The sequence below is a fragment of the Brassica napus genome (genome assembly GCF_020379485.1).
Source record: "Brassica napus cultivar Da-Ae chromosome C9 unlocalized genomic scaffold, Da-Ae chrC09_Random_61, whole genome shotgun sequence".
NCBI classification, from domain to species: Eukaryota; Viridiplantae; Streptophyta; class Magnoliopsida; order Brassicales; family Brassicaceae; genus Brassica; species Brassica napus.
This window is the reverse complement of record NW_026014420.1, coordinates 35,874-49,282: the sequence shown is the minus strand read 5'-3', so window position 1 is coordinate 49,282 and position 13,409 is coordinate 35,874. Positions and strand designations below refer to the sequence as shown.

The 13,409-nt window shown below is 35.8% G+C and overlaps 3 protein-coding genes and 1 pseudogene across 3 annotated transcripts; 2 read left to right on the top strand and 2 right to left on the bottom strand.

The window, feature by feature from the left end:
* The first annotated feature begins 33 nt into the window (after positions 1-33).
* LOC125595160 (probable serine/threonine-protein kinase At1g54610) lies at positions 34-1,335 on the top strand. Its single transcript, XM_048771066.1, has 4 exons — positions 34-52; positions 159-259; positions 501-618; positions 840-1,335. The coding sequence occupies exons 2-4, from the start codon at positions 225-227 to the stop codon at positions 1,137-1,139; spliced, it is 453 nt and encodes a 150-aa protein (XP_048627023.1). The 5' UTR covers positions 34-52; positions 159-224; the 3' UTR covers positions 1,140-1,335.
* A 2,876-nt stretch (positions 1,336-4,211) lies between these two features.
* Positions 4,212-4,949, bottom strand: LOC125595158 (annotated as a pseudogene).
* Positions 4,950-5,980: 1,031 nt separating this feature from the next.
* On the top strand, positions 5,981-7,901 carry LOC125595161 (probable serine/threonine-protein kinase At1g54610). Its single transcript, XM_048771067.1, has 5 exons — positions 5,981-6,296; positions 6,378-6,605; positions 6,710-6,810; positions 7,051-7,168; positions 7,388-7,901. Exons 1-5 carry the CDS (start codon positions 5,985-5,987, stop codon positions 7,685-7,687), a joined length of 1,059 nt encoding a protein of 352 aa, XP_048627024.1. The 5' UTR covers positions 5,981-5,984; the 3' UTR covers positions 7,688-7,901.
* Positions 7,902-10,763: 2,862 nt separating this feature from the next.
* LOC125595159 (acyl carrier protein 3, chloroplastic-like) lies at positions 10,764-12,198 on the bottom strand. The gene is made up of 4 exons (XM_048771065.1): positions 11,857-12,198; positions 11,404-11,496; positions 11,147-11,269; positions 10,764-11,068 (listed from the first exon to the last, which is right to left on the bottom strand). Exons 1-4 carry the CDS (start codon positions 11,908-11,910, stop codon positions 10,943-10,945), a joined length of 396 nt encoding a protein of 131 aa, XP_048627022.1. The 5' UTR covers positions 11,911-12,198; the 3' UTR covers positions 10,764-10,942.
* Between the last annotated feature and the right edge of the window lie 1,211 nt (positions 12,199-13,409).

The following is a 13,409-nucleotide window of genomic DNA, read 5'->3' as shown; positions in this document are numbered from 1 at the left end:
TTTCAATTGAACAGAGAAACGCTAGAACTGCAACTGCTGCTTAGAAAGTGAAGTATGTTTCTTTACTTTTGGTTCTGTTTCTGTTTTTACATGTACTGGTTTGATGATGTTGCTGGCAGGATTGAATTAGTTTACTCTGCTGTTTTTTTCCTGCACAGTTCTTTACAAGCGACCCGTATGCATGTGAACCTACTGATCTCCCAAAGTATCCACCGAGTAAAGAAATGGATGCAAAGCGACGAGATGAAGAAACTCGGAGGTTAGTTGCATTTATACTGTTGTAATCATTGCTACACATGTTCCACTCCGTATTTAGTTGCTCCTCTCAGTTTTAGGTTCTGACTTTGGATATAAGTTATATCACCATCAAGATAGAGTGGAATGGAATACATTTATTTTGGAAATTTTAGATATGATTGTTGATTCCACTCTTACTTGTAGCTATATATTATACTATTATCTGTTGGCAATGCATAGACATACACTTTTCTCGTGTGCAGACAAAGAGCTGCTAGTAAAGCCCAAGGAGATGGTGCAAGGAAGAATAGGCACAGAGAGCGTTCAAATAGAGCACTTCCAGCTCCAGAAGCTAATGCAGAACTTCAGTCAAATGTCGATGTAACCACCTCTCAACTCTCTCTTTTTGTTCTACTGTGACTCGAATTAGGTTGCTTCTAGGTATATAATGAATATAGTTGTTGTTATAAATTGGTTTTGCGGCATACACTTGTATATGTTAGGATGTGAGCTGAATAATGGTTTTATTCCACCGGTACAGTGAAATATTCTCTATGCATAAAGATCGATTCATTAACATTATCTTTGACACTAAAAAACAGAGGAGGAGATTAATCACACACGCAAACGCAAAAAGCAAGAGCGAGAAGTTTCCGCCACCACACCAGGACGGTGGAGCAATGGGGGTACCATTGGGAGCCTCGCAGCACATAGACCCGACGTTCGTCCCACCAGACATGGCGTCATCCTTCACTTCCACTTCTTTCAATTTTTCGAAAGATGAACCGCCAACACAAGTTCAGACCTGGTCAGGTCCTCTGGGTCATCCCATCACAGGCATTTCAAGAAGGAAGAAAGATAGTACCAAAAGCAGCAAAGGGAAGAGAGCAGTGGTGGCTTGAGCCAGAAAAATATAATTGCAAATGCTCTCTTTCATCCATTTATAACAATGTAAGTGGTAACTTTATTATTCTTTGTTGCTTCTTGAAAAGAAAGTGTTTTATTCTTTTCAAATTTGCGTAGACTTGTCATGTGTTTATAATTATTATGACGTTATATTATGTAATATACACTACCTTTTTGTTGCTATTATATTAATATATCTGTTCGAATTACCTTTTGTTGTATTTATATAGATTTCAGATTTAAGTAGGAAAGAGTTTTGAATGTATTTTATGTCAAAACTACAAGCTCAAGAGCAAAGCAACAAGTGGGATTGTGTGATCAAATTAAGCAAACCCACTTGAGGAAGGAGTGAAGTTCAAGTTTGCTGGTGCTGAAACTTTGGCAAAGGCCATTCCAAGTGGGATAGCAGAGTACTACGACAAAGAGTGGCATCGTCGTCCCGTACAAGCAGGATACAGTTGTCATTCTTCACAATAGATTTGAAAACTTAGGACCCATTGATTCAACTCTCACTCTAAACAGTGTAACCGTGTCTCAGTCTCCAGATTTGACTTGCAAAGCCGCTTGCAAAGGCAAGACTACAGTGGTTTACTTGAGAGAAATCAAGAATATATGTGATAACTTCCATAAACTCTGACATTTGTGCTTCTGCACACATCTCAGCAAATCACAACAATGATTCTATAATGGTTGTTGATGGCAATTTCTTACCAATCACACACATCAGCTCTCTTCTTCTCCAATCAGTGTTAGGGACCTTGTTCTCAAATGATTTCTTAGTTTGTTCATAAATAGCTAAGTATATATACTCTATGTTTCTAAGCTGACAACTGATTATCCATGTTCCTTTACCTTTGATTTTGATGATTTTTTATGTCTTTCAAGATCCCTGCTTTCATTGCCTTTTACTCTTTCTTTGCAAAGTTCCACAAGTGGAGAGATTGGGACAATCCGAGTTCCGAGGTTCTCCATCACCTATCTACAAGCAAAGTCATATGCATTAATAAGCCTTCTCCAAGGTTTGAGATTCTTATCAGCTTGGGAAGAGTACTAGACTATCTTTTTCTTTTTTTCTGGCAACAATACCTCTTGAGAGGATTCACTCTGAGCTTTGGGGACCTTCTCCGCCCTTGTTCTATTAAAGGGTTCAAGTACTATGTCATTTCTATAAGTTTTGAGATATTGCTGGTTTAATCCCTTGGGGTTGAAGTCTGAGTTTTTCTCGGTCTTTTCAGTGGGGAAAAAGGCAATTTTCGACCCCTACTATTCGCGTAGTGCTTTTTCATACCAAACAAAAGATAAGTGCTAAATACGACCTAAACTAAAAATTAATTTGAACTATAAACCTGAACTTTAAATCGTGTATGTAAAACCTACCTTGACTAACATTGCGTTAGTCAACCGTGTTAAGTTAAATTATACAAAACGACGTCGTTTTGTAACTGAGAATTTTTTTAAAATTTTGCATTTCTGGGAATTGAACCTAGGTTCCGTGGATATAGTATAGATGTAGTTACCATTGTTCTACAACGCTTTTATCATTTGCTTATTAGATTCAAAATATAAGTAACTTTTATCTGTATAGCCTAAATTTTAAAATAAAAAGGGTACACAAATCTAAATAAAATTATATAAAATTTAAAATACACAAAGTTTATTTTATTTAGATTTGTGTACACTATTTATGTATTTTAAATTTTATATAATTTTATTTAGATTTGTGTACCCTTTTTATTTTAAAATTTAAGTTTCGTTTTAATAAAAAATTATGATCACTATTATATGTGGATTTTTAAATTTTAAATTAGATAACTATTTGAGAAATGACATTTTAAAACTAGATTGAATAACTTATAAAATGTCATTTTAGTTTTGATTACATGTGTAAAAGTGTAAAAAAAAAACTTAAAGTACATAAATTATTGATTCAATTATATCATGTAATAAATAAAATTTGTAAACAAAAACAATTTTTTCTTTAGGATATATAGGTAAACGCTACTTATAGTTTTAATCTAATAAGCAAACAATAGAAGTGTCTTAGCACAGTGGTAACTACATCCATTCTACCATCCACGCGATCAAGGTTTGATTCCCAGAAATACAAGTTTTAAAAGTTCCTCAATTACAAAACGACGTTGTTTTGCTCAATTTAACGGTTGACTAACGGATTGTTAGTCAAGGTAGGTTCTACATACACGGTTTAGAGTTCAGGTCTATAATTCAAATTAGTTTTTAGTTTAAGTTGTATTCAACATTTATCTTTTGTTTGGGTATGAAAAGGCACGACGCTAATAGTAGGGGTGGAAAATTAAAGGCGCTTTTCCCCTTCTAAGTGTTTTCAAAAGCTCTTTGAAAATAAGTTAAGCCAACAAATTAGATGCTTCAGTCAACGGATGAGGTGAATGATCTCTCAGTCAAGACACAACGCGAATTAATTAACAGAAAATAAAGAACTATGAACTTACAGAAAACCAGATGAAACGATTATTTTCCCTTTAGCTGGGAGGTGCAATTTCTATTTTATTTTCCCTTTCATATTATATTCCATACGAATATACGATTAAAACTTTAAGATGAAACCTTTTCACTGATCAAATACAAGCCACAATCATATCACTGATCACTTTGGTTGTCAATGTTGTTTGATAGCAAAACGCCACAATTTTTTTTGGGTTGATGCATTTTTTGTACGGCAAGTTTTCTGAGTAACTTAGTCCCATCATCAAAACTTTTAAACAAACTGAGTCCATATGAAGTTCTCTTCGGCGGAAAGCCAGAATACTCTCTGCTCTTCTTATGTTTGGATCTACATGTTACTCTTAGTGACCTTACTTGTCCAATAAACTAAAACCACAATCTTTACAGATGGATTTGGAAGAAAAGGAAAGAGAAGGCTTTTGATAGAGATTATCCCAAGTTATCGGTGTACATGAGAGGCGCAATTTCTCTTTTATTTTTCCCTTTCATATTATATTCCATAGTAATCCATATGATTAAAACTGTAAGATACCTTTTATTTTTCTACAACATATATTAAAACGATTCGTAAGGTGACTTGTGGAGAATGGAGCTAAAAAAGTTTTAAAATGAAAAAGTCAAATACAAGCCTTGTAATATTTTTGCCCAAACGAACATAAATCTCAACAAACATTAAGTGGTATCTAGCTAACCAAACAATAACAGGACAGTGGGTTTGGGTTTAGTGGGGTTTCCATCGTTTGGTTTTGTAATAAATGATTTGGACTTAAGCCTTTGCTTTCAAAATCTCCTCAATGAGCTCAGCTGCTTCCTCGACTGTCTCAATCGCCTGTGCTTTGTCCTCCTCCATTTCTATATCGAACGCTTCCTCCAGGCCCATCACAATCTCCACCTGAACACACAACCACACACGTGTCACTAGCCTAAACACAGTATGATAACTTGTTTACAGTTGTTGGATAAGTAGTACCGTATCAAGAGAATCAGCACCAAGTTCAGCAAATTTGGTGGCAGCCGTAACTTGGTCGCCCTCTTTAAGTGAGAGTTGCTTTTTGACCACTTCACACACTTTGTCCACTGTCTCAGGTTTTGCCTGTAACCAACAATTTAAAAAACACCATTGTAATAAAAACATTGTTTCAAAGTGTTGAGTTAGATTAGCAGAACAATAACATATCCTGTAACTATATGTTCTGTGTAGTATGGAAGAAGACAAGAAGGCTTACCGCGCAAGAGACGCTCAGGCGGGTAGGAAGAGGGCGAAGCGTAAAAGAAAGATTGCTTCTGCTTCCCTGGCTAAAACATTAACCGCAGTTACCTGCCATCATATTCAAAAAAAAAAAAAAAACAGAAGAGAGGTTAGCTTCTCGTTTCTTTGAATACCAGAGGACATAAACAGAGAAGTAACTAAGTCTATGTAATAACTTATGATGTAAGAGAAATAATTAAATTAATCAGATCTACCAAGATTCAAAGTTCCTGCATAATCAAATACCTAAGATCCGAGAAAACAAAGAGCCGTTTCAATAATAAGATCTACCGTTGAAAAGAATAAAAAGAATACTAGATCGAGATCTGTAAGAAACTAATCAGATCTGACTATTACGCGTCAAAAAACCAGTTAAAACGGGGGAAAAAGCTGGAGATTCGAGATTTATAGTGAAGTAGAGAGAGAGACCATTTGGCGAGGACGAGCCTGCAGGGAAGTAGAGGCAGCAGCCATGGAAGCCATGAATCCTAAGGAGAGAGAGAGAGAGAGAGAGAGAGGTAGAGGTAGGAGTGAGACGGGGGTGGCGGAGAAAGGCAAAGAGAGGAGGGTGAAGAACAAGTGATAAAAGAGTTTTTTTTATAGCACTGTCTTTCTGAGATTCCAACGAGAATGCAAACAAATCAGGTGGAGTAGGTACTTGGCAGATCCAGGTAGGAAAAATATACAATTTAGGTCAATTAGAGAAGAAAAAAGAAAATAAACAAACTCATATGAAAAAAATTCAAATTGAATCAAAAAATATATATTTTAAATATAATTCACAGATTATGATTTACTTAATCTCAAGAAAATAGATCCAAAACCAAACCAAATTTTTTTTTTTAATTCAAACTACTTTTTTTTAAAACCCGATTAACGGGAAATCAGATCCGGTTACAAGCTCAATTAGTACAAAATAACTAATTCAGAAATTATAATCTAGCTTCGCCCACCCACTAAACCGACACATTCCGTTAAATTGCGTTTGTTTTTAAAATTTTTAGAAATCGGTCGCCGTTCTCAACCATCGACGATGACCATGGAAAAGTGAGGGTCTCCTCTTTTCCTCGGATGTCGGGAGTTTCCATGTCGTCTCCGAAGTAGCTAGTAAATGCGTCAGTTGTTATCTGGTATGGAGCATTGTCATAGTCGCGGTGTGCTTCATCGTGACATCAAAGGATCGAATCTTCTTATTGACGACGGTGGGGTCCTCAAGATTGCTGATTTTGGACTGGCGACTATTTTTGATCCTAATCACAAGCGGCCCATGACTAGCCGAGTGGTCACGGTCACGCTGTGGTACCGAGCTCCGGAGCTTCTTCTTGGGGCCACTGATTATGGTGTTGGTATTGATCTTTGGAGCGCCGGCTGTATTTTAGCTGAGCTTTTGGCCGGAAGACCTATTATGCCTGGTCGAACAGAGGTAATCATCATCCTTGTTTTGTCTCATTCGATTATATTTGTATATTCATTACTTAGTGGTGGCTCTTTCTGATGAATTTAGGTGGAACAACTCCATAAGATTTACAAGCTATGTGGTTCACCGTCAGAGGATTACTGGAAAAAAGGAAAATTTACACACGGAGCGATATACAAACCACGTGAACCATACAAAAGATGCATTAGAGAGACGTTTAAAGATTTTCCAGCGTCATCTCTTCCTCTCATTGACTCCCTTCTTTCAATTGAACCAGAGAACCGCCGAACTGCAACTGCTGCTTTAGAAAGTGAAGTATGTTTCTTACTTTTGGTTCTGTTTCTGTTTTACATGTACTGGTTTGATGATGTTGCTGGCAGGATTGAATTAGTTTACTCTGCTGTTTTTTTCCTGCACAGTTCTTTACAAGCGACCCGTATGCATGTGAACCTACTGATCTCCCAAAGTATCCACCGAGTAAAGAAATGGATGCAAAGCGACGAGATGAAGAAACTCGGAGGTTAGTTGCATTTATACTGTTGTAATCATTGCTACACATGTTCCACTCCGTATTTAGTTGCTCCTCTCAGTTTTAGGTTCTGACTTTGGATATAAGTTATATCACCATCAAGATAGAGTGGAATGGAATACATTTATTTTGGAAATTTTAGATATGATTGTTGATTCCACTCTTACTGTAGCTATATATTATACTATTATCTGTTGGCAATGCATAGACATACACTTTTCTCGTGTGCAGACAAAGAGCTGCTAGTAAAGCCCAAGGAGATGGTGCAAGGAAGAATAGGCACAGAGAGCGTTCAAATAGAGCACTTCCAGCTCCAGAAGCTAATGCAGAACTTCAGTCAAATGTCGATGTAACCACCTCTCAACTCTCTCTTTTTGTTCTACTGTGACTCGAATTAGGTTGCTTCTAGGTATATAATGAATATAGTTGTTGTTATAATTGGTTTTGCGGCATACACTTGTATATGTTAGGATGTGAGCTGAATATGGTTTTATTCCACCGGTACAGTGAAATATTCTCTATGCATAAAGATCGATTCATTAACATTATCTTTGACACTAAAAAACAGAGGAGGAGATTAATCACACACGCAAACGCAAAAAGCAAGAGCGAGAAGTTTCCGCCACCACACCAGGACGGTGGAGCAATGGGGGTACCATTGGGAGCCTCGCAGCACATAGACCCGACGTTCGTCCCACCAGACATGGCGTCATCCTTCACTTCCACTTCTTTCAATTTTTCGAAAGATGAACCGCCAACACAAGTTCAGACCTGGTCAGGTCCTCTGGGTCATCCCATCACAGGCATTTCAAGAAGGAAGAAAGATAGTACCAAAAGCAGCAAAGGGAAGAGAGCAGTGGTGGCTTGAGCCAGAAAAATATAATTGCAAATGCTCTCTTTCATCCATTTATAACAATGTAAGTGGTAACTTTATTATTCTTTGTTGCTTCTTGAAAAGAAAGTGTTTTATTCTTTTCAAATTTGCGTAGACTTGTCATGTGTTTATAATTATTATGACGTTATATTATGTAATATACACTACCTTTTTGTTGCTATTATATTAAATATATCTGTTCGAATTACCTTTGTTGTATTTATATAGATTTCAGATTTAAGTAGGAAAGAGTTTTGAATGTATTTTATGTCAAAACTACAAGCTCAAGAGCAAAGCAACAAGTGGGATTGTGTGATCAAATTAAGCAAACCCACTTGAGGAAGGAGTGAAGTTCAAGTTTGCTGGTGCTGAAACTTTGGCAAAGGCCATTCCAAGTGGGATAGCAGAGTACTACGACAAAGAGTGGCATCGTCGTCCCGTACAAGCAGGATACAGTTGTCATTCTTCACAATAGATTTGAAAACTTAGGACCCATTGATTCAACTCTCACTCTAAACAGTGTAACCGTGTCTCAGTCTCCAGATTTGACTTGCAAAGCCGCTTGCAAAGGCAAGACTACAGTGGTTTACTTGAGAGAAATCAAGAATATATGTGATAACTTCCATAAACTCTGACATTTGTGCTTCTGCACACATCTCAGCAAATCACAACAATGATTCTATAATGGTTGTTGATGGCAATTTCTTACCAATCACACACATCAGCTCTCTTCTTCTCCAATCAGTGTTAGGGACCTTGTTCTCAAATGATTTCTTAGTTTGTTCATAAATAGCTAAGTATATATACTCTATGTTTCTAAGCTGACAACTGATTATCCATGTTCCTTTACCTTTGATTTTGATGATTTTTTATGTCTTTCAAGATCCCTGCTTTCATTGCCTTTTACTCTTTCTTTGCAAAGTTCCACAAGTGGAGAGATTGGGACAATCCGAGTTCCGAGGTTCTCCATCACCTATCTACAAGCAAAGTCATATGCATTAATAAGCCTTCTCCAAGGTTTGAGATTCTTATCAGCTTGGGAAGAGTACTAGACTATCTTTTTCTTTTTTTTCTGGCAACAATACCTCTTGAGAGGATTCACTCTGAGCTTTGGGGACCTTCTCCGCCCTTGTTCTATTAAAGGGTTCAAGTACTATGTCATTTCTATAAGTTTTGAGATATTGCTGGTTTAATCCCTTGGGGTTGAAGTCTGAGTTTTTCTCGGTCTTTTCAGTGGGGAAAAAGGCAATTTTCGACCCCTACTATTCGCGTAGTGCTTTTTCATACCAAACAAAAGATAAGTGCTAAATACGACCTAAACTAAAAATTAATTTGAACTATAAACCTGAACTTTAAATCGTGTATGTAAAACCTACCTTGACTAACATTGCGTTAGTCAACCGTGTTAAGTTAAATTATACAAAACGACGTCGTTTTGTAACTGAGAATTTTTTTAAAATTTTGCATTTCTGGGAATTGAACCTAGGTTCCGTGGATATAGTATAGATGTAGTTACCATTGTTCTACAACGCTTTTATCATTTGCTTATTAGATTCAAAATATAAGTAACTTTTATCTGTATAGCCTAAATTTTAAAATAAAAAGGGTACACAAATCTAAATAAAATTATATAAAATTTAAAATACATAAATAGTGTACACAAATCTAAATAAAATAAACTTTGTGTATTTTAAATTTTATATAATTTTATTTAGATTTGTGTACCCTTTTTATTTTAAAATTTAAGTTTCGTTTTTAATAAAAAATTATGATCACTATTATATGTGGATTTTTAAATTTTAAATTAGATAACTATTTGAGAAATGACATTTTAAAACTAGATTGAATAACTTATAAAATGTCATTTTAGTTTTGATTACATGTGTAAAAGTGTAAAAAAAAAAACTTAAAGTACATAAATTATTGATTCAATTATATCATGTAATAAATAAAATTTGTAAACAAAAACAATTTTTTCTTTAGGATATATAGGTAAACGCTACTTATAGTTTTAATCTAATAAGCAAACAATAGAAGTGTCTTAGCACAGTGGTAACTACATCCATTCTACCATCCACGCGATCAAGGTTTGATTCCCAGAAATACAAGTTTTAAAAGTTCCTCAATTACAAAACGACGTTGTTTTGCTCAATTTAACGGTTGACTAACGGATTGTTAGTCAAGGTAGGTTCTACATACACGGTTTAGAGTTCAGGTCTATAATTCAAATTAGTTTTTAGTTTAAGTTGTATTCAACATTTATCTTTTGTTTGGGTATGAAAAGGCACGACGCTAATAGTAGGGGTGGAAAATTAAAGGCGCTTTTCCCCTTCTAAGTGTTTTCAAAAGCTCTTTGAAAATAAGTTAAGCCAACAAATTTAGATGCTTCAGTCAACGGATGAGGTGAATGATCTCTCAGTCAAGACACAACGCGAATTAATTAACAGAAAATAAAGAACTATGAACTTACAGAAAACCAGATGAAACGATTATTTTCCCTTTAGCTGGGAGGTGCAATTTCTATTTTATTTTCCCTTTCATATTATATTCCATACGAATATACGATTAAAACTTTAAGATGAAACCTTTTCACTGATCAAATACAAGCCACAATCATATCACTGATCACTTTGGTTGTCAATGTTGTTTGATAGCAAAACGCCACAATTTTTTTTGGGTTGATGCATTTTTTGTACGGCAAGTTTTCTGAGTAACTTAGTCCCATCATCAAAACTTTTAAACAAACTGAGTCCATATGAAGTTCTCTTCGGCGGAAAGCCAGAATACTCTCTGCTCTTCTTATGTTTGGATCTACATGTTACTCTTAGTGACCTTACTTGTCCAATAAACTAAAACCACAATCTTTACAGATGGATTTGGAAGAAAAGGAAAGAGAAGGCTTTTGATAGAGATTATCCCAAGTTATCGGTGTACATGAGAGGCGCAATTTCTCTTTTATTTTTCCCTTTCATATTATATTCCATAGTAATCCATATGATTAAAACTGTAAGATACCTTTTATTTTTCTACAACATATATTAAAACGATTCGTAAGGTGACTTGTGGAGAATGGAGCTAAAAAAGTTTTAAAATGAAAAAGTCAAATACAAGCCTTGTAATATTTTTGCCCAAACGAACATAAATCTCAACAAACATTAAGTGGTATCTAGCTAACCAAACAATAACAGGACAGTGGGTTTGGGTTTAGTGGGGTTTCCATCGTTTGGTTTTGTAATAAATGATTTGGACTTAAGCCTTTGCTTTCAAAATCTCCTCAATGAGCTCAGCTGCTTCCTCGACTGTCTCAATCGCCTGTGCTTTGTCCTCCTCCATTTCTATATCGAACGCTTCCTCCAGGCCCATCACAATCTCCACCTGAACACACAACCACACACGTGTCACTAGCCTAAACACAGTATGATAACTTGTTTACAGTTGTTGGATAAGTAGTACCGTATCAAGAGAATCAGCACCAAGTTCAGCAAATTTGGTGGCAGCCGTAACTTGGTCGCCCTCTTTAAGTGAGAGTTGCTTTTTGACCACTTCACACACTTTGTCCACTGTCTCAGGTTTTGCCTGTAAACCAACAATTTAAAAAACACCATTGTAATAAAAACATTGTTTCAAAGTGTTGAGTTAGATTAGCAGAACAATAACATATCCTGTAACTATATGTTCTGTGTAGTATGGAAGAAGACAAGAAGGCTTACCGCGCAAGAGACGCTCAGGCGGGTAGGAAGAGGGCGAAGCGTAAAAGAAAGATTGCTTCTGCTTCCCTGGCTAAAACATTTAACCGCAGTTACCTGCCATCATATTCAAAAAAAAAAAAAAAACAGAAGAGAGGTTAGCTTCTCGTTTCTTTGAATACCAGAGGACATAAACAGAGAAGTAACTAAGTCTATGTAATAACTTATGATGTAAGAGAAATAATTAAATTAATCAGATCTACCAAGATTCAAAGTTCCTGCATAATCAAATACCTAAGATCCGAGAAAACAAAGAGCCGTTTCAATAATAAGATCTACCGTTGAAAAGAATAAAAAGAATACTAGATCGAGATCTGTAAGAAACTAATCAGATCTGACTATTACGCGTCAAAAAACCAGTTAAAACGGGGGAAAAAGCTGGAGATTCGAGATTTATAGTGAAGTAGAGAGAGAGACCATTTGGCGAGGACGAGCCTGCAGGGAAGTAGAGGCAGCAGCCATGGAAGCCATGAATCCTAAGGAGAGAGAGAGAGAGAGAGAGAGAGGTAGAGGTAGGAGTGAGACGGGGGTGGCGGAGAAAGGCAAAGAGAGGAGGGTGAAGAACAAGTGATAAAAGAGTTTTTTTTATAGCACTGTCTTTCTGAGATTCCAACGAGAATGCAAACAAATCAGGTGGAGTAGGTACTTGGCAGATCCAGGTAGGAAAAATATACAATTTAGGTCAATTAGAGAAGAAAAAAGAAAATAAACAAACTCATATGAAAAAAATTCAAATTGAATCAAAAAATATATATTTTAAATATAATTCACAGATTATGATTTACTTAATCTCAAGAAAATAGATCCAAAACCAAACCAAATTTTTTTTTTTAATTCAAACTACTTTTTTTAAACCCGATTAACGGGAAATCAGATCCGGTTACAAGCTCAATTAGTACAAAATAACTAATTCAGAAAATTATAATCTAGCTTCGCCCACCCACTAAACCCGACACATTCCGTTAAATTGCGTTTAAAATTTTTAGAAATCGGTCGCCGTTCTCAACCATCGACGATGACCATGGAAAAGTGAGGTTCTCCTCTTTTCCTCGGATGTCGGGAGTTTCCATGTCGTCTCCGAAGTAGCTAGTAACCGATGAACTTCTCGAAGCTTATAACCGTCGCTGTCCATGAAGTGCTAGACGTACTAAGAGAGGGAGGTTACCCTTACCGAAAGGTCCGAGGAACCGAGCTGTGCAACCCCCTAGAGCCGCCTCGAAACAGAACCGGACCTGCAAAAAAATGGGCCAGAGAAAGCTGCTGTACTAAACCGGCCAAAGTTCCAACGACCTGCATAAAACCAAACCAAAATTCATATTGATGCTTCCATTATAGTAGCATTCAGATATCCACTTGACTACGGAAATATTCTTTTGGATATCAAAATTTTCAGATATTGAAAAAGGGTTTATTTAGATATTATAAAATAACAGATCGGTTTGAGTTGAATCCTCCCAAATTAGGATTAGTTCGGTTATGAAATCTAAGAAACGGAAAGAAACTGATTATCCATTGTATCTTATGCGAATTCAGCCGACAAAAAAAAAATCTGATGTGGATTCAAATATTTTTTACCGAAATAACACAAGTATCCATTTTTGGTTCGGGATTTTATATCTAAACTACCCAAATTTACTCAAAATTAAAAAAAGTTACTCATTAAATATGATTCAAATCGATTATTTTTATCCAAAAGTAACCATACATACAAATTGGTTTGAGTATTTTGTATCTAAAGTATCCAATTGTATCCATAAATATCCAAAATAACTAATATATTTGATTTATGATTTTAATTTTATGTATTAATATTATTATAAATATAAATCAAATATACAATATTAAAAGGCAAATATAATATTATTTGTGTCCACGTTTTCACAAAAAAACAGCCAATGAGGAGCATTTAATTTGACACGCCAGACATGCCTCACAATTGTGGGCTTCAAACGTGGTAAGCGCTGGTAAGT